We start from the raw sequence: 22,025 nt of genomic DNA on the forward strand, positions 1-22,025 counted from the left end.
CATCTGGAAACATCACGACTATGGTTGGGTCTTCTTAGCAAGTCACCTTCATGGGATTGACTGCTCAGTCAAATGAGTCGTGCATAGTCTCAGCCTGCGCTCTCAGTCGTCGACTTCTACCTCGCACAACGCCGCGCACCGCCTGCAGCGACGAGGTACTTGAGCTGATCCATTCTTGCCGGAGACACAAATGCGGAGGCGAGGCCACCAAGATCTCGTTTGGTCAGCTATCATGTGTCAGTCTGTGGCACTCTATCCTGGAGTGCGAAGCAGCATGAACTGGGTTAATGGTGCCTGCTGAGGTCCATTGGACGTCAGAATATATTTTGACGCGATTTCCGAACTTTAACCGCCTGATATGCATCGCGACATCAAAAAGGAAATTTATCTTGAACAGTTTGATAACCACCCCGCGCTCACTACTCTGATCCCGCTCTTTGATCGATTGAGACTCCTTTCGTTTGAATATTACACGATACCAGCAGAAGATTCGTCCCATGTCTACAATTTCGAATGCCCGAATCCGCGGGGATATCCTTCACCTGCTCCTATAACCCTGCGAACAAAGCATCATGTCCACTGCAGCTGGTCCCATCCGCTCAGCACCGACCTTCCTTGCTCGGTCTCTGATATTTACTCCTTCACACCTAAGTCACCGTGCGGGCAAATCCTCTCGCCACGATCCAGCCCTTGCTTACCGTGTCTTTTTAGACCTCCACCAAAATATCCGTCGAAGTCTCGATCCTTATAGGTTCAACGCGAGGAACCTGCACTCATCGCCGCGCCGTGCAGCCACTGTCCCTTCTACCTCCTCCAGCATGTCTAATTCCGCCATCCCGCATATTTCACTACACATCGCGGCGTCTTCGAGCGGGAAAGGTAGAAAATTCCGTCCAGAACTGAGCACATACGAGTACGTTCCGAGCGACGATGATGGGTTGGGTCTTCAACGTGGTTCCACGCTCGAGGAGAAGAGGATCCGACGGCCTGACAGCGGGCAGGATGCATACTTTGTCGCTCGTGTTGGAAAGGACCCCACGACGACGGCATTCGCCATTGCGGACGGCGTCGGTGGCTGGTCCGAGCACGGAATTGACCCAGCTGACTTCTCTCACGGCTTGTGTAGCTACATGGCAGAGACCACTCTCTCTTGGTCATTGAAAGAGCGGCTTGGCCCTAAACAACTTCTCGAGATAGGCTATGAGAAAACGATAAGGGATCCTACAATCCACGCTGGCGGGACAACGGCCTGTGTTGCGGTGACAGAAGGAGATGGCCGCATGCGAATCGCAAATCTGGGTGACTCAGGCTTTCTGCAATTGCGGCTAGGAGCAGTGCAACATTATTCGATCCCACAGACTCACGCTTTCAATACTCCTTATCAGATGAGCCTCACTCCGCCTGACATTCTGGCCCAAGCCATGATCTTTGGTGGCTTGCCTCTGAACGACAAGCCGGAACGCGCGGACTTAGCGGACCATATGCTTCGGCATGGTGACGTCCTTGTGCTGGCGACGGACGGTGTATGGGACAATCTCAACTCCCAAGATATATTGTCTATTGTGTCCTTACACATGCGGACTACTGGTGCCTGGCTGAGAACCAAGGACCAAGGCTACACAGTCTCGCCAGTCCTCTCTGAGCTGGTGGATCAGCAACTCGCTCCCCACAAGCATAAGCTTCGAATTTCGGATACCGTTGACAGTTCCGTCCAACAATTGCCTCTCGCGACCGGCACCTTGCAGAGCGTGCTGGCCGCGGCGATTGTCGGGGAAGCAAAGAACGCCAGCCTTAACGCCAAACGAGATGGCCCGTTTGCCAAGGAGATGCAGAAGCAGTTTCCTTACGACCCCTGGCATGGCGGGAAGGTGGACGACATTGCCGTCCTGGTCGTTGTGGCTGTGGACGAGAACAAGGTCAATGAGGATCCTCAGAAGCTGAAGGCGAAGCTATAAAGAGTCTGAATTCTCTGAACGGCTTGTTTTCTGACATGCTCGATCCTCAGCGACTTATCATCTTGTTCCACCCCTTCGTCTTCTCCTTCTCCTCGGTCGACAGGAGACGTTACAGCCTACCCGTCCACCTTAAGACTAAGCCCGACCCTGGAATTCAGTCATGCCAACCTCCACCGGCCCGAGTTTCCCGTAATGGCCTGACCTGACGCGACGATGAATCTATATCAACGACCAGGGCCTTTCCTACCGGCCATGCAATGGGACAACATTTTCAATATTATAACTTTTGTCTCTTTTCCTTCCTCGGGGTTTTCAAAACTGTTATACGCCCAACAGCGCAGTTTATACTATCCGGGCATCGCTTTTTTGTTATTATACAGAGAGTTTGGTTAGGAGGCGAGCACGATCCAGTCAGCATCTGATATGTCATGTACATTGTTTTTATGTCCTATTTTAAAAAAAGATTAGAGATAGAAATTGAATGATACCCACATATGTACCTACGTACTCAATTTTGTATGACATGTATGACATAGACATGTACGAGAGTTAATGGAAAGAAAGGCTTGTTTTGAGTTTTCCAGAAGGACAGGGTAAACGATAGTCAGAAATCGAACATTATTCAAGTTTTCAGCTTTTCTTGTTCGACGAGATTCCAAAAAGCAGTTGCAGATATCGAAAGCTGCTGCTGCTCTGTGCCCATTGCGTCCTTGTTCCAAGCGATGCTTACTTCCGCCGTAACTAAATGCAGCAGCCCAGCTTCCGCAATCGCCAATATGTTATGTACCTCGTACCGTAGTAGAATATTCCTGCCACTTGGGTCTCAATATCAATCTCAATCTCAATCCATAGTGTGTACCGGTTCATGCTTCGTCGTCGTCATCGTCATCGCATCCGTTTTTCATGTCAAGGGGGCGGGCGGTGTTGAGATTTCCACCCTCGAGCTCGACCAACTCGCAATCTCCACTCTCCACAGTGAAAGAGTAATAGGTAATGTAAGACCCCGGAATCACCAAGATAATGCATAGAAAAGTCAACAATTGAATACAACCTCCCAAAACACTCAAATCCGAGGTGACATCACGCACAACGGGACATTCTTCCTTCTCATCAATTAGGGAGAGCTTGGACAGGACTCCTTCAAGCATTGGCCCTCACACGAATGCCGACGTTAAATCCCAAAGGTTTTCTGAGGAAGCCCTCCCTTGTCTGTAGCGGGCCCTCGTGCTCGTCTCGGAACTCAAAGTTCCTGAATACTGATGCGACCATGCATTTCAGTTCCATTTCGGCTACGTTCCTGCCGACACACGCCCTGGGTCCGACCGAGAAGGGGATAAAGGCCTCCTTTTGTCGCGGCGTAAGTCGCTTTTCCGACCAGCGCTCAGGGACGAATTCGTCGGCGTCAGGACCCCAAATTTCCTTGGAGTGATGGATCGTATATGAGGGAACGGACAGAGCAGTGCCGGGAGGGAAAGTGTAGCCTAGGATTTCGACAGGTTTGGGATTTGGATGGTCAGGTGTCGGCAGGGGCGTGAGACGGGGAAGACCCAGCGACGAGGTGGAGTGGATCCGCATGGTCTCATTAATCACCCATTGCACATACTCGAGATCCCTGACTTGCTCGTACTGGGGGACACCCGGGCCAATGTTTGCGTCAAGTTCTTTTTGCAATTTCTCGAGCACACCCGGGGTGCGTACAACATAGTACAAGATCGCACAGGCGGTATTGGACGTGGTATCGGATCCCGCAATGAGTTGCGTGAGGGCCTCGGCGGTCAGTTCTTCGCGTCCGAGCTTTTCACCATTGGCGTCCTTGCCTTCCATAAGACGAGCGAGAAGGTCCACTCGATCAGTATTGGGATTGTCCAGTCGCTGCTTGACTCGCGCAATGGCGATACCTGCGAGATTTTCCACCGCTTCGACGCCTTGGCTGAAGAATGGGTCAGGGAGGTATTTGGCGTAAGGTTTCAATTGCGGTAGGCAGCCCAGTGTGCCTGACACCTCACCTCGACGATTCAAGACTTCGATGGCTGGGGCAGTAGTAGGTGGAGCATCGAGGGACTTGCGGATCTCTGCAATATCCTTCTCCTTCTCCAGCATGCCGAATGGCTGCCCAAACGCAAGGTCGCCAATAATGTCAAAGGCGAGGTAGTTGAACCAGTGAAGAGAATCAATCGAAGCATAGCCGGTTTGCGGATTCTTCTTGTTGTTAGAAAGATTCCTCCACTTTTGCACAAACAGCTCCAGGTTGGCGTGGATGTACTGTTCGAATTGGCCAATGGACTTGGCAGAGAAGGTGTGAGAGACGACTTTGCGCTTGCGAGTGTGCTCTGCCCGGTCGCGAGTGTTGAACAGGCCACGACGAATGGATACGAAAGCGTCATAGTATTCACTTAAATTGGACATGTTAGACTGTATTGAAACCAAATGCGGCTGTCCATCCAGGATGATGCTCTTAGCTTACCTCTTAAGGAATCCGTTACCATGGCCGTAAATAGTGTTGATGGCACTGTCGTCGGCAATTGAGACATGATTTGGTTGGATACGCACGACCTTGCCGTATTTCTTGTGCAGGTCGTCGACAGTCTGATATCTTCGCCCTCGCCGACATTGGTACATCAACCATAGATTCGAGAGGGCGGCTGGGAGAGGGCCAGGGACCTTTAAAAGAGCCCAGTTTCGGAGATATGGAAGGATGTAGTATAGGACTGGTAGGAGAAGAAGGGCCCAAGGCGAGAGGAGCGATGCCACAAACATTCTGGCGATGCTGTCCGACTGTTTACAACGGTTCCGAGTGCGGTTTCTGGGAGAAGATACCGATTCAAACAAGACAAAGGGTGACGGATGGTGATCTTGTAGACTAGAGAGAGGAGAGAACAAGATTATATAACCTCAAGGTTGTGCCGTTGAGATCGAAGAGTCTAGAGGCAATGCCCGGGACCGAAATGCATACTGCATGTAGAATCAGTCAGATCAAGGGAGGGTATTGGTGCCCACACAAAGTAGCGAGTCGGTGGCCAACCTGGATAGCGGCGATGGTAGACGGGTCGAAGGTGTAGAGAACGGAAGTTGAAGTCGGGAAGTGAGAGCTGAGATTTGCGGACGATTGATTGGACGAAGCTGCAGGGCGCATCTAAAGATACTAGAGTAGTGCTTAGCGGGCCTCGCAGGCTCTCAGCAGGTCGGCAGCGGGGACCCTTGCGACGCCTAGCAGTGCCCAGAGGCCTCCCACCCTCCCAGCAGCCTGTACCCCGCCATTGTGTCACCTAACTGGGGGTGGTCAAGCCCATTCCCCTCACCCTCGTTGGTCGCCGAGTATTGTCCATCTCGCGCCCTCGAAAGATGCACTACAGCGGCAAGCTATGGCGATTCGTCTTTCCCAATTCCGTGGTTCCCTCCTAAAAGTCCTCATCCGATGACAACACCCGGTCCATCCACTTCAGGAATGGTTACTTCTGTACCAGTCCATCTTTACCCCAATATGTTGGACGGACGCCCCACGGTTCATTCGGCGATACGGGGAGGGCGAGGGCGAGGGCGAGACATCAGTATCGTTCAGAAGGATCTCCCGCTCTTGCCTCGATCACCATCAAGTGCATACCGTGTTTCGTATCCTTTGACTGTCTTTGACGGACCCTGTCAAGCAAACCGACCTCCTCGGCACTTGAGTCCCGTCGAGCCCAGGTGAGCCGATGTTCGACACTATGCGGCTTATTGTTGTCCCTGTCGAGCCTTGCAAGGCATCCTCATGTCATGTGCATTTAAAGGTGTTGTGTATCTGACAAAGAACAACGCACGTAAGGTGTTGAGCCTCCAGTATCAATGTACCATACGTTCTGCTGCAAGATCCTGCATCATATGAGTCAGCGGCTGCTCTCGGCAAGTGAATCTCCTATCGAAAATGCTTCGTATCGGCTTACCGGGAAATTCTCACTGATACCTGCAGCGCAACGCTCCACATCTTCAACCAGACCTTGCACTCCCTGGTCCCATTCTCGGAGATCACGCAGTGGACCTCTCAGAGCAACACCAGGAACTGACTCAAAATGGATGATGCCAGCAATCTGATCGATTTCGCCCCTCAGTCTACCCTGTTCCATCATTTTGGCGGCATAGTCTTCGGCTTTTTCAGCGGCAGTCTCTTCCTTGCCATCCTTGAGACCGAGTAACTGTGCAAGCGCTGCCGTGGTGATGTTGATGTAGAGTCGGCTGGTAGCGAGGAGGTTGTGCTCAACGACAGCCCTGCTCAGAACCGTGCTCCCGTCTGCGGTCTTAGCAAGTTGGTGAGGTGACAATGTCGCTGCGAAAGCCTCCACTTCAGTCGCTGACAAGAGCCGATCCAAAAACATATTCTCGAGGATGCCGTACTCCTCTGTCTCTGGCGATCGCTCATCCTTGTACAACTTAGCAAGAGTCCGGCTTCTCTGGGGTCCGGCGGGCGCAAGAATAGCTGTTTTGATTGCTGCAGACAGAGCTCGTCGTTTTTCTTCGTCGGCTATCATTGTGTTGAAAGACACGTTGAGATACTCGGCCGAGGCATTGAGGAAGTCTCGGCGAGAATCCAAGATACGAGCCTGGGATAGCTGGTAGTGTAGTCTCAGGTCAGGAGCGTCCTTCAAGACGTGAGCCGCAGCGGCCGAGTTCTTGATCTTGTTCAAGGCCGTTTCTGCCGCTACAGTGTCATCATCCTCCAAATAGTATCGCACAATGCGAATCCATATCTCGACTTTGGCTCGCTCGGAAACCTGACGCTGAGTGGTTTCGAGATGGACACCTTGTAGTGCTTTTGCAGCCGCGGTGTATTCCTCTTCTGCCTCATATCCGTCCGCTAGTATCTCTCTGACTCTTGCATCCTGCTCTTCGTACGAGGCCAACTGAGGCTGCAAGGCTTCAGTGACATGTGACCCAACTTTGATTTTGACCTCAGATGGAGCGGTGGCGAGCCGGTCGATGAGCCCAGCCACCAGAGGGCGAATAGAGATAATCCCAAGGGAAGAAGAGAGCAACGAGTCGAAGTAGGCATTCAAGTCGGCAGCGTATTGCTCAGGCGATGTCGAATGCTCGCTCGTCAGTCGGGCAAGAAGGTCAGTGTATTTGCGGTTTCTGGACGCAGCAGGGCTGTTCGCAATCGACTGCAGAGCTGCAGCTAGATCTGGGGAGACCATGGTCGTGATACGAATGCCCTCAAAAGGGCCCGGGGCCACTTCTCAACGATCTAATGGGGAACTTGAAGCATGCATCAACAACTCCAGGGTTCAGACAAAGTCGCACCGATGCCACAGCCACCCCAACAGCGCACCAGCTCCTCACGTGGTCCTTATCGATAAGAGACGCCTCGAATTCCGCCAGCCTTGGCATTCATCTGATCGACTCTCACATTCCCAATCCACTGAGCAAGGCTCACGAGGCTTTAACAAGTCCTTCTGTCACGTCCCAAAACTCTCTCACTTGCATCACTATACTTGTAGTTATGCTCGCCGTCACATCTTGCGGCGGTGCTCCCGACTTCCTACTTGAGAGCTGCTTATACTCACTGGCCTACTACGCTGCGAGGTAGTCATGCAGACTAAAGAAGCATCGGAGCTGACAATGATTACAAACTTGTGCACCGGAGGCCCAGGAGCTGACGAGGTCTAGATTCCGCGTTTCTGCAATATGACTTTGCTCTCTCTGCACAAAACCCGTACCTTTTACACGTGTACGAACCCCAGTCGACAAAGGCCAACGCGGTAATGCAAACGATTGGTTGCGAAAGAGCTTTTGAGCCAAGTGTTTGCCGAAGTCCCATTTGCCAAATCAAACATTCGCGGAATTGGCTCCAGCCTGAGATGCTGTCTGTCCACGGGCAGCATGAGTCTGGTGGATCGGCCCCCAAAACAAGCCGTATGTGGTCAGAGACAATGGCCAGGCGGACCGAGAAAACCGTCGACCTCTTTCATCCGCTACAGTTTGAAGAAGTCAGGTCTCCGTGGAGAAGGAGAAGAGTCTCGCAGAAAACCTCAAAGTAGTTGCTGGTGATTGTTCTAGTGCTGACAGCTGGAGAAGCCATAGCGACCTTCAGGCGCCTGTTGCAAGCACATGCGTGTTTCTGTTTCTGGATTCAGGAAAGGTTGGTTGCGGAAGAAAAGAAGATATTAATCAGAAAACCGCCCTTCAAAGATTCCAGCTGCACTGATTTAGTCCTCCTCAGATACTTCGTGACGTGCAACAGCATCGGACAGTTCCTCCATCATCAAAATGGTTCTCTCTTCAGACGAGTACAATGGTAAACTCTACATCAACGGGGCCTTCGTCCCATCCAAAGGCTCAGACCGCCTGACCCTCACGAATCCTTGGGATGAAAGCATTGTGGCAGAAGATATCCATGTGGCCAACAGTGCAGACATTGACGCCGCCGTCGCGGCCTCCGTCACAGCGGCGAAGAAGGGCCCGTGGAAGAGCTTCACGGGTGCCCAACGTGCAGCGTGTATGCTGAAATTCGCCGACTTGGTGGAGCAAAACTTGGATAAACTCGCTCGTCTAGAGTCTCTGCCTACGGGTCGCCCGTTCTCCATGATTAAGCACTTTGACCTCCCTCACATGGTTTCCGTGTACCGCTACTATGCAGGCTGGGCAGACAAAATCCCCGGCAAAACGTTCGCCGAGGACAACGGCGTGTACAAGATCGTCCGCTACGAACCTGTGGGCGTGTGCGCCGGAATTGCGTCCTGGAATGCCACCTTTCTCTACGTCGGCTGGAAGATAGCACCAGCCCTGGCAGCAGGTTGCTCGTTCATTTTCAAGGCATCAGAAAAATCACCGTTGGGAGTCCTTGGCCTTGCTCCTCTCTACAAAGAGGCAGGCTTTCCCGATGGAGTTGTTCAATTTGTGACTGGGGAACGAAATACTGGCGCGCTGCTAGCCTCGCATATGGACATCTCAAAGATCAGCTTCACCGGCTCGATTGGAGGTGGCAAGGCGGTACAACAAGCCGCGTTGAAGTCGAACATGAAGCGGGTAACCCTCGAACTAGGGGGCAAATCGCCAGCTATTGTGTTCAGTGACGCACCGCTTGAAGCTGCGGTCGGAGGCGTGGGACAGGGCTTCCTCGTCAACTCCGGACAGATCTGTGTGGCGGCATCCCGGGTTCTCGTCCAGGAAGACTTCGCGCCCAAATTCGAGGCGGCGCTCAAGCAGCAATTTGAGGCCGTTTCGGCCGGCATGGGCGCCAATCCGCTGGAGCCAACGACGACACATGGTCCGGTAGTCGACAAGGTTCAATATGATCGTGTGATGGGTTATATTGATATCGGCAAGGGCGATGCTCAGCTACTCACCGGCGGGTCCCGAAAGGGAGACAAGGGGTGCCTGATTGAGCCGACCATCTTTGTGAATCCTAAGCCGGGGAGTCGGATTTGGGACGAGGAGATCTTTGGACCGGTCATGAGCATCAAGACGTTCAAGACGGAAGAGGAAGCAATTGCGTTGGCGAATGAGTCGTCGTACGGGTTGGCTTGTATGTTTCTCCCCTTGTCCGCTCTATCCTCCTCTTATTTTGTCTCCTGCACGAAGAGACTGACGGTTTGGAAACAGCGTCAATCTACACAGCCTCCCTCACCCGCGGCCTGCGCGTCGCATCTGCGCTCGAAACCGGCGGCGTCTCCATCAACAGCCCCTTTTTACCCGAGATCCAGTCCCCCTTTGGAGGGGTTAAGCAATCCGGCAGCGGCCGCGAGCTGGGTGAAGAAGGGCTCAAGGCGTACCTGGAGCCCAAGCAGATCAACATCAAGTAAGTTTTGTGTGTCCAAGTCCCGGTACTTCTGAGCCGTGTCCCATTTTACGTTGTCGAAAAGTCCTTTGGTTAGAATGTTGCTGATGTGTGGTTTGTGTTTCGTGTAGCATGAAAGTATAAGCTCGTCGTCTGGGGTCAGTCGAGGGATTCGAGGAATGACCTCCATACTGTATCCATTGGAGGCTCGGTCGGATACTTGGCCATTGCAACAGAGTGTTACAGATATGTAGGTTGCTGGAAATACAAATGCCTTCCCTCTGATTGCGGTCCCTCCCTTCTACATATCCTTGTTGGCGGGAGCAATGTAGATAGACATACAGAGCCGCAGCTCACTATCACGGGTCCATATCTGTCCATCTTCATAGCCGCATCCATGTCCCTTTTGCTGTGGATTTATTCATTCATTCATGCACCAGTCTGTCCATCTCTTCATTCCTTTACATGGCCACCTCTTCACCCATCTCCCTCCACCCCCCGAAGCGGCAGCCCCAACTTCTCATAGGTGCTATCGATCATTTCCATGACGCGAATGCTCTCGGCCACGTCGACCCAGGGACCTTTATAGCGGTGAGTACCCGAGTCGTCCTGACCGTCGCGAATCATCCTGACAAACGCCTCGAGCTGCCACCGGTAGGTGGTCCACCACTCTTGACCACCACCACCACCACCACTGTTCGCTGCCTCCGAGGCGGAATTCAACTCGCGATCCCAGAGCGGCCCGCCCTTGAACTGCTTGAGCGTCGCCGGTTTCACGCCCGACACACCCGACTGACTTGCCCCTCGCTCGACAATCTTATTAGTAGCCGGGTCACGCGCCACAGGCACGACGGAGATCTTATGCGTGGTCCAGGGCCCCATGAAATTCTCAAAGACAATCTCGGCGTGTTCGCACTGGATCGTCACGGTCGGGGCGCTGACGGCCCAGAGCTTGGGGATCAGGCCGAAGAGCTTGGGCTGCGCGAGGTCGGCGGCCAGGGTTGCTGTGATCTCTGCGGGTAGTTTGCCGTCGCTGGGGCTTTCGCTAGCGTAGGTTTCGGGGCGAGGGTAAGGGTTGGGATCTCTGATGCGGATCGTCGCCTCGACGGCCTCGTCGACCAAGGGGTCCGAGCGGTTCAGACGGGCGTTGGCGTCGACGACCTCGAACTCGAGGTTCGGGTCCGCGACGTCGCGGGCGGCAAAGTACGCGATGGCGCTGAACACGTACGTCAGGTCCATGCAGCACCCGCCGCCCAGGCGGTATTGGAAGCGGATGTCGTCCGTGCCGAGCACGCCGCCGGGGAGGATGGCGCGGGCGTCCACACCGAGGACACGCCCGTACTGCCCGTCCAGGAGGAGCTGCTTGACCACGTGGACGCTGGGGTGGAAGCGCCAGTGAAAGGCCTCGAGGAGGACGATCCGGCGTGCATATCTCGCCGTGGCCGCGGCGGCGGCGTCGCGCAACTCTCGGGCCTGGCGTGCGTTGGATGCAATGGGCTTCTCGACCAGGACGTGCTTGCCCCGCGCGAGCGCCTCGAGCGCCCACTTGTAATGCAACCCGTTCGGCGCGGCGATGTACACGGCGTCGACATCGTCGGCGTCCAGCAGCGCCGTGTACGACCCGTAGGCCTTGCACTCGCAGGGCAAGAAGCGTTTGTTGCTCGCGATCTGGGCCTCTGCGCGCGCCTTGTCCCGGGCCGCGAGACCGGTGATGACCACGTCCGGGTGTGTCGAGACGGGGTCCCAGATGGCGGTGTAGTTGATGGCGGCGGCGGAGAGGATGCCGAGTCGAAGGAGAGGCGGGTTTTGTTGGTGTGTCGACGAGGTGGTGGAAGAGGAAGAGGATGACTGAAGTAAGGCGAGTTTCTGGTTCAAAATGTCCTCCTTGACCGCGTTGATCTTGTTCCACCAGTTGTGGAAGCCGAGCATGTACTATAATTCACCCATATACGTACATCCATCCAGTCAGCCAACATCTCTCGTACATTGTCCAACACTTCCCTCACCACCCTCCCATTGATTCATGGATGCCGAATCACACCGTGAAAGGAGAAAAGGAGGAACAGGAGGAAAGACAAGGATGGACATGGAATATCATTACAAGAGACGAGAAACACATACCTCGACGACCCAAGACATTGTCTCTCCCTGCCTTTGACCTTTTCACCTTTTCACCTTTTCACCTCCCAACGATAACGACCGATAGATTGATCACCTGTTTGTCTGTCAACTCGAACCTTTCCACGGGCCACGGCACTGGTGCTGAATATATACTACCACGCGACTTGACTGCGCTCCGTCTATTTGAAACAGAAGAGAGAGATGTACATAATCGTACTCGGTATCTCCAAATAGCCTTTGACCATTGCCAGCCTCACAGGTGACAAGGGTAGGATTGGCCTAGGGGCCGCCCTAACCTCTAACCACCACAAACCGGACCGCACCGCAGGCCGTCGCATCTCTGATTTTATTTGAGATTATCCGATCGAATACCCCTTTCGTCCAGCTTGTCCCGGTCGAGTTTGGAAGCAGTCAAGAATCGATCCGTAGGGAGTGCGAGTGGAGGTCCTCGGAGAAACGTCGTGGTATCCACTGGTGCGGCGCTCGTCGAGTCGTATAGAGACAGGTCTTACGAGGAGGTATTATTTATGTGGGACGCTACCGCTACCTACCTGGCCGAATTGGGGTGAGGTGGATGGCCTGGATGGCACCTTGTGGATGAGACGGGTTGACTGTTGTCCCGAAACGATGTCGGCGGCGATGGTCAATCTGGGTGCGAGCCCCCTACGAGGTACTCGGCACACTTTGCACGAGGCAATATGAACTTTTCGTTGTGTAGTACCCAGGTAGTACTAAATTACTTTTACAGGCCTGAGGGGATACAGATACATATGAAGTGGAGAGCAAAAGAGGCCAACAAACAACCTCCTTTGGATCAAGTTGAGCTGGGCTGGCCGACCTAAGCCCTGTCCAACGACTGCGCCAGACACATCTCATAGTACCGGCCCTTCAACTGCTGCAACTCGGCGTGCGTGCCCATCTCTGCAATCTTGCCGTTTGCAATAACAAAAATCACGTCGGCCTCGCGGATGGTGGACAGTCGGTGCGCCACGGCAATCGTGGTCCGCGACATGGCGGCCTCATCTAGCGCGGCTTGTACCAGCCTCTCCGACAGCGTGTCCAGGGCGCTGGTGGCCTCGTCGAGCAGGAGGAGCTTGGGGTTCCGGATCAGAGCCCGCGCGATCGCGATCCGCTGTCTCTGTCCGCCCGACAGCTGCGTCCCTCGCGATCCGCACGGCGTGTCAAACCCCTCGGGAAGGGAAATGACAAAGTCCAGGGCGTTGGCTTTACGGCATGCCTCCTGAATCTGGTCCTCAGAGGGTTCAAAGTCGAGGCCAAGAGAAACGTTGTCGCGGACGGAGCCCTGGTACAATGTCGGTTCTTGCTGCACGAGAGACATGTGTCCGCGGTAGAGTCGGGGTGACATGGCCGCAATGTCCTTGTGTGAGAAACAGATCCGACCCGATGTGGGATCGTAGAATCTCTCCAGAAGAGCCACAAGAGTCGACTTGCCGCAGCCTGACGCGCCAACAAAAGCTGCAAACTGTCCCGGCTTGATGCTCATCGAGATGCCCCGAATCACCCGCGACGTCTCTCTCTGGCGGTAGCGGAACTCGACATCTTCAAAATCAACAGGTCCATCTCCTTCGGGCCCCTCGTTTTGGTTGGCTTCCGTCTCCGTGATGGTCGGCTTCAACGTCCTCAGCCAGAGTATGTAGTTGGCAGCGCTTCGAGCTTTGGTGATGGAAGTCGTATACCCAAAGATTTCAGCCGCTGCTTGGCCCGCAAAGAGCACCCCGATATAGATGGTGTAGAATTGTGTGGTAGTGTACTCTCCTGACGCCAACAACCTACTTCCGTACCAGAAACCAAGAGCCATGGCCAAGAACACGATCGACTGCGACAGAGCATACCAGAACATTGTCCACACCAATGCCCGGGTCGACTTCAAAACGATGCTGCTGAGCATTTGCGAGTACTCCTCCAGGACATGGGCTTCAAGGGTCAACGAAGCCACAGTTCGAATCGATGAGACGGCTTCGTTGGCCAACCCGCCACTTTCCGCAAATTTGTCCGAGACCTGAGACTCGAGCTTAGTTTCCAGCCGGATGCGAAGATAGCCAGACAAAAGCAGAGGTGGAAGCATCCCAAATATCACGGTTAGGCCTAGTTTCCAACCATAAGCCAAAGCCAGAATGCTGCTCGCCAGCACGTTGACCACGATGATGAAGATGAGCAGGATGTTGAACGAAATCAGTTCATGCAGTTGAGTGGGAAGAGTAGAGAGCTTCGAGGTCAAGGCCCCCGACGTGTTGTCTGGAAGGTCGAAGAACTCAATGTCCTGGTCAAGCACACGTTGAAACATTTCCGCCCGATAGCGATGAGTGACTGTTTGTCCAATGATGTTGGTTAACCACCCTATCACAAAGTAAGCCACCAGGTTGCCGATCGCGACCACGAAGAACATCAACGCAAAGATATCGGCTCGGTCGCGGGCTGCCTTGCCTGTCAACTGGAAGATTGTCAAGAGCTTGGAGAAAAGGACGGCCTGGGCCGGGTACGTCGCGCCGCTGAGAAGAGCAGCAAAGGCGGAGATTCCCAAGCACCAGTACAGTGACTTTTGCTCACAGAACATGATGTAGATACATCGCAAGAGCGAGTAGTTGAGAGTTCCGACAGGGCTGGTCCGTCTTTCCGCGTTGCCGCCCTCAGATGCCGCAGCGGTGATTGTTCGTTGAAGCCCCAACCCTTCTCCCGTCACATTGATGGTCTGTTTCTCGCTCAAAAGCTTGCTGGACTCATGCTCTTCGGCAGCACCGAGATCCTGAGCTCGAACCAACCTTGCGTAATGACCGTTGAGATCGAGCAGTTGCTGGTGGGTACCTTGTTCAACTATCTGACCGTGGGACATGACCACGATGTTGTCGGCGGCCTTCACAGTCGCTAGTTTGTGTGCAATGACCAGGGTGGTCCGGTGTTTCGACACCCGATTCAGAGCATCCTGGACAAGTCGTTCAGCTGTCGGATCAAGAGCGCTTGTGGCTTCGTCGAGAAGGAGGATCTTCGGATCGGAGATGATGCCGCGAGCAATGGCGATCCGCTGTTTTTGACCTCCACTGAGTGTCCCAGCCCGCTCCCCTACCTGAGTCTCGTAGCCTTGAGGAAGTTCGTTAATGAAGCCATCGGCATTACTGGCCTTGCAGGCTTCTCGGACCAATTCCATCTGCTTCTCAGGGGGGAATTTTCGTTGCTCATCGAGAAAACCTTTGGCGACATTCTCGAACACGGTTCCTCGAAACAACACTGGTTCCTGTTGTACAAGGCGAATCTGGCTTCTCAACCACTTGACATTGTATTCATCCAACTTGATTCCATCAAGTGTAATGTGACCTGCGGTTGGAGGATACCATCGCTCAAGGAGCCCCACCAGTGTACTCTTTCCACAACCTGAGGCTCCTACTAGAGCCGTGGTCTTCCCGGCGGGGATGCTGACGGTCAGTCCGCGTAGAACCTGAGCAGCTGGTCGGGATGGATAAGCAAAGTCCAGGTCTGTGATCTCGATGTGGCCTTCACATGAGGATGGCTGTACGCCCCCAGGATTGAGAGGGTCTAGAAGTGATGGCTTGTCCATGACACTAAACAGTTCCGAAGCAGCAGACGATGCGTTCGTGATAGCTTGAATTTGCGGCGCAATGGTCGAGATTGACGAGGAAGCGATAATGACCGACAAAACCACCGTGAAGACATCGCCAACGTTCTCAACTTCGCCGCTCTGGTACATTCTAAATCCTTTCCAGAACGATAGTGCGATTCCCGCATAGACAAAGAAAAACTGCATCGAGAAGAGGACTCCATAGTTGGGAGACTTCTTGTTGCCTTCTTTGTGGGCTTCTTCCAGGAAAACGTCGTATTTCTGAGCCATTTTCTTCTGCGCGTAGAAAGCGTGGACTGTTCGGATTGACGAGAAGACCTCCTCGGCAAGGACCGCGGCTCGAGAGTATATGCGGAGGACCCTCGCCTCCTGTGCCGCATCAATCGCAATGCAGACGCCGGTGACGATGAAAATTGCGGGTATCACAGACATGGTGATTAGGGCCAGTTTCCATTGCGCAGCCAGGGCTACGACGAACGAGGCCAAAAAAGTAGAAAGCCCAGAGATGACGAAGGCCAACTTCTCAGCAATCCCGGTCTGAATTCGATTGCCATTGGTGGTTACTTGGGTGGCTGTCGCTCCATTGGTCTGCTTGTCGAAATGCCAGATCTCCTGCCGTAGAGTAGCTTCAAGAAATTTCTTCCGGAAAGTGCGGGTGGTGCGTATTGCCGAGATGCTAATGGTCGCGGTTGATATATAGGTTGTCCCGAATTTACCTATGAAGAGGTAGATGAACCACAGGACAAAATGGTCCACGTCGTCCCTGAACTGTTGTGGTGTTGACGTGCCACTGGCGAAGTTGTTGAACTTGGTTGTAAAGGTGCCAAAGACCAAGGTCATCAAGGGAAGTGTTGCCCCCGAAGCAATGCTGTTAATGAGCGCAATCGCATTCAACACCCAGTCATAGCCGTCGGCATACTGAAAGATGCGAAAATAGTCCTTGATGCTACCTTCGGGCTGTTTCTCTTTCTCAGCTTGTTGAGGAGCTGGCACCTCGCCATCGGGGCTCAAGGGCGATTTCTCTGGCGTGCTCGTCATCTGGTCTGCTGAAGCTTCGAGGAATACTAGACACTGAGAAGGGTGTCATCAACCCGCGATACTTCGTGGACGACTCACACCGTCGTGTGTCCGTGTGTGAAACAGTCGTCTATATATCTCTTTTTCGGTGAGCTCAATGCCCAGAGTTCTGCCTGGACTTGAATGCTGGACACAAGAGATCATGCTTGGCCAAACATCGAGGACGTCAAGCAGCCAAGATTGGCCTAGGATCTTGGACAATGTCGGGTCCATAACGCGAGAAGTTGTGATAGGCTGTGATAGGTTGACGATACGTGAATGCGGGATCGACGACATCATGATAGTTTTTCTCCCTGGTATTGATGGTTCCGCTCTTGGTTGCTTGGATTGCTCGGTTGTGTAATTGTTTGGTTTCTTTGGTTGCTTAATTGATGGTGTCACTTTCGAGATCTCGGCTTCAGATTGTTCCAGATGCCGAAGTCCGGAGCCCCACAAGGCTTGAATCTCCGAAGCCGGCACCTTCAAGGTCCAAGGTCAACGTCTCCCCCCCCCAAATAGCCAACTGCGGCCAACATCTTCCCTCCAAATCGCCAACTGCGGCCAATATGAGAGGGTAGAAAAAAGGACAAAATACACCTCCAGTTCAAAATTAATAGATTTCATTTTCCACCCTCATCAACTACAGGTATCCCGTTCATGAGTAAGATCTCCCTTTCATCACCCATATTACTCTGGTCCAGGCTCTAAGGCTGGCTTCATCAAGAGAAGGCCTTACTCGAATATAATCCATTCCATCTGCCCACAACACATTGGTCTTCGGGAGACGCATCTCTCTTCGGTCAGGAATCTAAACAAGTGTCCAACATATCGACCTTCACGGTGCACCCAACGTCGTTCTTAGCAGCCTGTCCATGTACCTCCCGAGTCTGAACCGTAGATCCAACTTTGAGTTACCTGACCGTCACCCCAGTCCATGTTACGTGAGAGCACCCTCTGTAAAAATCCAGAACTCCCACCCGCTATGCCAGCACAAACCACCCACAAAGTGTGACATCGCTATCAAAGATCTCAACCGAGCAGAATGAATATATTTGGCAATCAAGCTGAGCGACCGGAACTCCAGTAATATTGCAGCCGTAACAGGTCGTGAAGTTGCTTTTTGTTTTTGGTTAACTGGACTAATTTGGTCGTGGTCGCGCAAATTCGGCCAGACCGTCAGTGGTAAAGCAGGTTCGTCCAACGACAATTCACCGTTGGCAAAATCCCTCACCATTTGCACGTTGAGTAAGAACATCAACTGGCGCCAGTTTTGAGTTTCTTGATATCCCCTTCTTTGTCCCCCATATCAACACTCCCCTTCCTTTTTTCCCCATTCGCTTGCTCGCTCGCAGCTTCTCGAGCTGCATCTCTACTTCCGAATCCCAGCGCTTTGGCATCAGCAGGCGTCGGGAACACGAGAGGGCTCGGTAATACAGCAGACATTCGGTCCCACTCGCTGAAGAAATTGCTCGGGCTCGGCAGGAGATCGTTGTTCATGTACCGACTTGGTAAGGCGGAGATGGGCGTTTCGATGTTATTCCGATTGTCATTGTATGCATCGCGGTTTGCATTCGAAGTAGGTGGTGGTGGCCGGGCAAAAGGATTTGGTGGTCCTGATGCGCCAGCTGACATTACCGCCGAAGCACTCGGCGAGGGTGGTGGTAAGACGATATGGTCCGAGCCTCTGGCTGGGTTTGCTGACGGGTTAGCAGACTGTGATGGCGACCCTCCGGTGGCCGAATCGTTGTCCTCTGCTTCCGAAGGTATCTGAAGGTTCAACTTGGGTCGAGCTCCGGATTTGGATCCCGAAGTATTAGTTCGAGTAGGCGGAGCAAATTCCGGGACAGTGGTCTGCGGTCGAGCCCCCTGCGAATTGGGTCGAGGGATGGTTGGGGCCGTTGTGCTACGGGGTGGAGGTTTGAGATCTGGCGACTCGTCTTCCTTCTTCGGTTGGGGTTTGGGTTCTGAAGCGCCGAAGAAGTGCTGCATCAAAACCGAGCCACCCTCATCTATCGGAGTAAATATACTTCTCGACTTAGACGACAGATGCTTGGGCTGAGGTGGTGTAGCTTGCTCCGGAGGTCGGAGGTTTAACTGTTCCGGTTGAGGTGAGACCCGGGCTTCTGCTTGAGGTGGAGGCTGTAGACTTGGTTGAGAGACCGGAGGCGGCTGTGAAAGCCGTCTCTGTTCTTGTAGGTACTGCTGGTGCGCCTGTTGCATCTGCTGGTGGGATTGTGGAAGTGGTGGTGGTGGTGCTTGTGCTTGCTGTTGCTGCTGCTGTTGCTGCTGAGGGGGAAATGTCTGAAATTGAGGCTGAGGTGAAGGCTGTGGAGGGACAGGCGGTGTTCCTTGAGGGTTGTAAATGGGTGGGTTCGGTACGTAGGCAAACCCATTCTGTGGCGGGGGAGGAGTAGGATGAGGATGTTGCATGGGAACCAAGTTGGAGCTCGTTCGGCGGATCATATTCTGGGAGGGCGGCCTCGAAATCATATGAGGTGGTTGCGGTGTGCCGTGTCGAGGCTGAAACATGCCATTGGGCATTGGAGGTGAGACGGACGCCATGGGCTGCTGGATGTGCGCAAAAGAGTTGTGGTGTTGTAACTGGGGAGGGAGATGATGGGGTGGCAGCGAGTCCTCTCGGGCATGCGCAGGGTGCTCTTCATCCTCATCCTCGTCTTCGTCCTCCTCGCCGCCCTTGTTCTTGAAATCAGGAGGGCCTTTGTGTTCATGGGGTGCTCCGTACTAACAGCAGCATGTCAGCACAAAAATTCCCACCTCCAAAGAGATTTGGTTCAGGACTCTCAACTCACATATTGATATCTTCGCAGTGTTTCATTGATGTCTCCGGACGAAAACTCGTAGAGCTTCTTGTTATGACCAAATATGATGACTGCGACATCGACCGAACACAGGACAGAGAGCTCGTAGGCCTTTTTGAAGAGACCGCCTTTGCGCTTGAGGAACGTCCTGCCCGGGGAATTAGCGGACTGCACAAAACATAAGCCAAACACCACCACCACAACTCACACTGAACGGTTTCGGTCATCCTTAATAGCCCTGATTTCAATCTTCCTCCGACCCATGGTTGTTTAAATTTTTCTCGTATCTTGCATGTGCCAAAGACCCAAATGCACCTCTTGGTGAGCTGAGGCGAGTGTCTCAACGACTTGGCTACACCGAGGTGGCTTTGTCGAGAGAGAAGAAATTGGGCAAAGAGGAGGCCCGAAGCCCGGATGGGGAAATTGTGTATTAGACAAGGAAATACTCGAGCTCTCTTTGTTCCCTGTCGTCCAGATATCCGACTGAGGAGAGAGCGGGTGCGGGTGAGTGGGCGAGGATGGCAACTTGGACACACTGGATTGTCCCGGTCGCGACAATGAAGACAAACCAGAGAACAAAGGGCGCGATGACGGGTTGGAACAAGTAACAGCAAAAAGTAATTGTAACTCCAGACTGGTGCTGTGGCTTGCTAATTGAGGCTCACACCGATTGCATCGTGGATTGGCTCGATGGCGTCTGTTAAGCGTGTAATTGAAGCGTGGATGTGCACGGTGGGTAATGGATGCTAAAGATAGAATAGAAGAAAGAAGGGTCGAAATAATCAGGCGAGGGAGAAGTTGGGCAAAAGTAAGTAGTGCAGGCTGCAGACGCACGGTGCGAAAGGGTGCAGCTGCAGCCGAAGCCCGTTGGAGGTTTGCCGACCATCCCCTCGAGTTTGGGTTGAGGGGCGGCCAGGCGGCGTGTGTGGGAGGAGGGGGCAATAGCTACAACGCCTACCACTGGCGGCTCTCGGTGGCAGGTTTTCCTAACTGGAGGTCCCTGTAACAAAGGTGACCAACCTGCCTAGCTAGGCAAGACCCTCCGCACCCTAGGCAAAGAAACTCTGGGAATGGGCAAGCCTAGTGGAATACCAAGAAATCCCCGAAACTCAAGCGGCGACGAGCCTCGCCGGCTCAGTTGCTTGATTATTACGAGGGACTCCGCTTGATTACCCTTGGGGGTGCTTATAGGGAGGCTGAGGGTCGCTGAGGATCACCGCGGAACCCAAGTCGCCAGGTATCTGCACAGCAGACATGGCCACCGAGAAAGGTGCGTTGCTGAGTGATGGGCAATGGCCGGGCCAGAACATGCTCTTTGTGGTCATATGAGTCCCTTGGTACCTATCAGTATGTACCCTGCTGTACTCGGTATCTTGTACATACCTATGTAGTTACGCTAGGTCCCTTTGTATCGAGGTGTACCTCGTACCTGGTACCGAGTACAGAAAATCTCTGAAGTCATTTTGATATCTGCTGTTCCCTCTATCCCACGGCAACCTCTGTACGTCCCCGTCTCGCACAAACATTCATTGTTCATTCCCATTGTTCCCTCTCTTTAGCCGTGGTACGAATATCAATATCACTCTTCTGGCGGCGGCGGCATCTTTCGTCTCGACTTCGACTGCTCCGGGTGCCGATGGGACGGACGTCTCATGATTGGGAAGAGAGGGAGATGAGTGGAAATCAGCAGTAAGCGCCCTGCACCACCAGGCCTAGAGTGATCGCCTCTCCGCAGCAGACAAGCAGGAATGTGGTAAGTGGTAAGCCCAACCAACCCACCTCCCCACTGCATCGGCCCTAGTGTTTCAAGTCTTTCGGGCTCCTTTAGCCCATTTCATCTGCGGCTCTTACGTGACTTGGCATGTCGCGAGGGCGACAGCGATTGGATCGCTTGAAATGCTAGCGCTACTATTTTTAGCAGCCCACGCGAGCACTAGCAATTCCTCAGACTGCATGCTATCCTGGTGTCATACTCAACAGAGGATCAATCTATGCATTGTCGTTTTGCACGGTCGTCGATCATGTACCAATACGAGTACACAGTTCCCCTACGTCGTGCGAATACCTGGTTGCATCCCAGTAAACTCATCTGAATATGCCCGCCATTCAGATCCAGTTATCGCTGTAACCCACCTAAGGAAAATTCAGGTGCTCGAAACCGACGTAGATCGACGAATTGATGGCTAGAGAGATAGACACGGCCGAGCCTTGCCAGCGCTAGGGCGAGGCTGAACTCAATAACCAAATCACATGCATTTCGCGCATGCGAACCCATCCACTCGCGTATCTCAGGCATGAATATCCACCATGGATTCCTCGCCGAGCAGGATCAGGGATTCAATGAGTAATCGGTTTACAAGATGCACGTTGTGTATACCCTCCTGAATAGGGAAATAGGATGCCTTCAACAATCATGCATACCAGACTCCTTTCTCACCTGACAATGGCCGAGCGGACTTGCTCGACCTCGGAGTTTATTGCCGCACTTGTATGTTAATGACCCCCCTCCCCCCTGGCTTTGGCTTACATTTCGAGAATTATATCTTTGGCCCCGGGGCCCCAACATGTCGGCTCCTCAAGCTTCCGTTCAGGAAGCTTCGCCTCATCCTTCAATCAGAAATAGTCAGAATCAAGCCGACCTGTACAAACCATTTGTTCTTTGAATACGCCCTAACCCGCCAGCATGGGGAGACAGCACATAGTTCAGGATCCCAAAGATGTCTGAACGTGGTCGG

The 22,025-nt window shown here is 53.3% G+C and overlaps 6 protein-coding genes across 6 annotated transcripts; 2 read left to right on the forward strand and 4 right to left on the reverse strand.

The window, feature by feature from the left end:
• Positions 1-572: 572 nt before the first annotated feature.
• Positions 573-1,955, forward strand: AYO20_09727 (hypothetical protein; the record flags this gene model as incomplete). Its single annotated transcript, XM_022647996.1, has 1 exon — positions 573-1,955. One exon carries the CDS (start codon positions 573-575, stop codon positions 1,953-1,955), a length of 1,383 nt encoding a protein of 460 aa, XP_022496044.1.
• Positions 1,956-3,095: 1,140 nt separating this feature from the next.
• AYO20_09728 (hypothetical protein) lies at positions 3,096-7,120 on the reverse strand (the record flags this gene model as incomplete). Its single annotated transcript, XM_022647997.1, has 4 exons — positions 3,096-4,347; positions 4,420-4,730; positions 5,784-5,804; positions 5,876-7,120. 4 exons carry the CDS (start codon positions 7,118-7,120, stop codon positions 3,096-3,098), a joined length of 2,829 nt encoding a protein of 942 aa, XP_022496045.1.
• A 1,072-nt stretch (positions 7,121-8,192) lies between these two features.
• On the forward strand, positions 8,193-9,727 carry AYO20_09729 (hypothetical protein; the record flags this gene model as incomplete). Its single annotated transcript, XM_022647998.1, has 2 exons — positions 8,193-9,450; positions 9,528-9,727. 2 exons carry the CDS (start codon positions 8,193-8,195, stop codon positions 9,725-9,727), a joined length of 1,458 nt encoding a protein of 485 aa, XP_022496046.1.
• Positions 9,728-10,179: 452 nt separating this feature from the next.
• AYO20_09730 (hypothetical protein) lies at positions 10,180-11,841 on the reverse strand (the record flags this gene model as incomplete). Its single annotated transcript, XM_022647999.1, has 2 exons — positions 10,180-11,634; positions 11,824-11,841. The coding sequence occupies 2 exons, from the start codon at positions 11,839-11,841 to the stop codon at positions 10,180-10,182; spliced, it is 1,473 nt and encodes a 490-aa protein (XP_022496047.1).
• Positions 11,842-12,661: 820 nt separating this feature from the next.
• AYO20_09731 (hypothetical protein) lies at positions 12,662-16,768 on the reverse strand (the record flags this gene model as incomplete). Its single annotated transcript, XM_022648000.1, has 2 exons — positions 12,662-16,486; positions 16,532-16,768. 2 exons carry the CDS (start codon positions 16,766-16,768, stop codon positions 12,662-12,664), a joined length of 4,062 nt encoding a protein of 1,353 aa, XP_022496048.1.
• Positions 16,769-17,725: 957 nt separating this feature from the next.
• Positions 17,726-19,554, reverse strand: AYO20_09732 (hypothetical protein; the record flags this gene model as incomplete). Its single annotated transcript, XM_022648001.1, has 3 exons — positions 17,726-19,213; positions 19,282-19,438; positions 19,499-19,554. 3 exons carry the CDS (start codon positions 19,552-19,554, stop codon positions 17,726-17,728), a joined length of 1,701 nt encoding a protein of 566 aa, XP_022496049.1.
• Between the last annotated feature and the right edge of the window lie 2,471 nt (positions 19,555-22,025).

Source organism: Fonsecaea nubica (genome assembly GCF_001646965.1).
Source record: "Fonsecaea nubica strain CBS 269.64 chromosome Unknown Scaff93, whole genome shotgun sequence".
Taxonomy (NCBI): Eukaryota; Fungi; Ascomycota; class Eurotiomycetes; order Chaetothyriales; family Herpotrichiellaceae; genus Fonsecaea; species Fonsecaea nubica.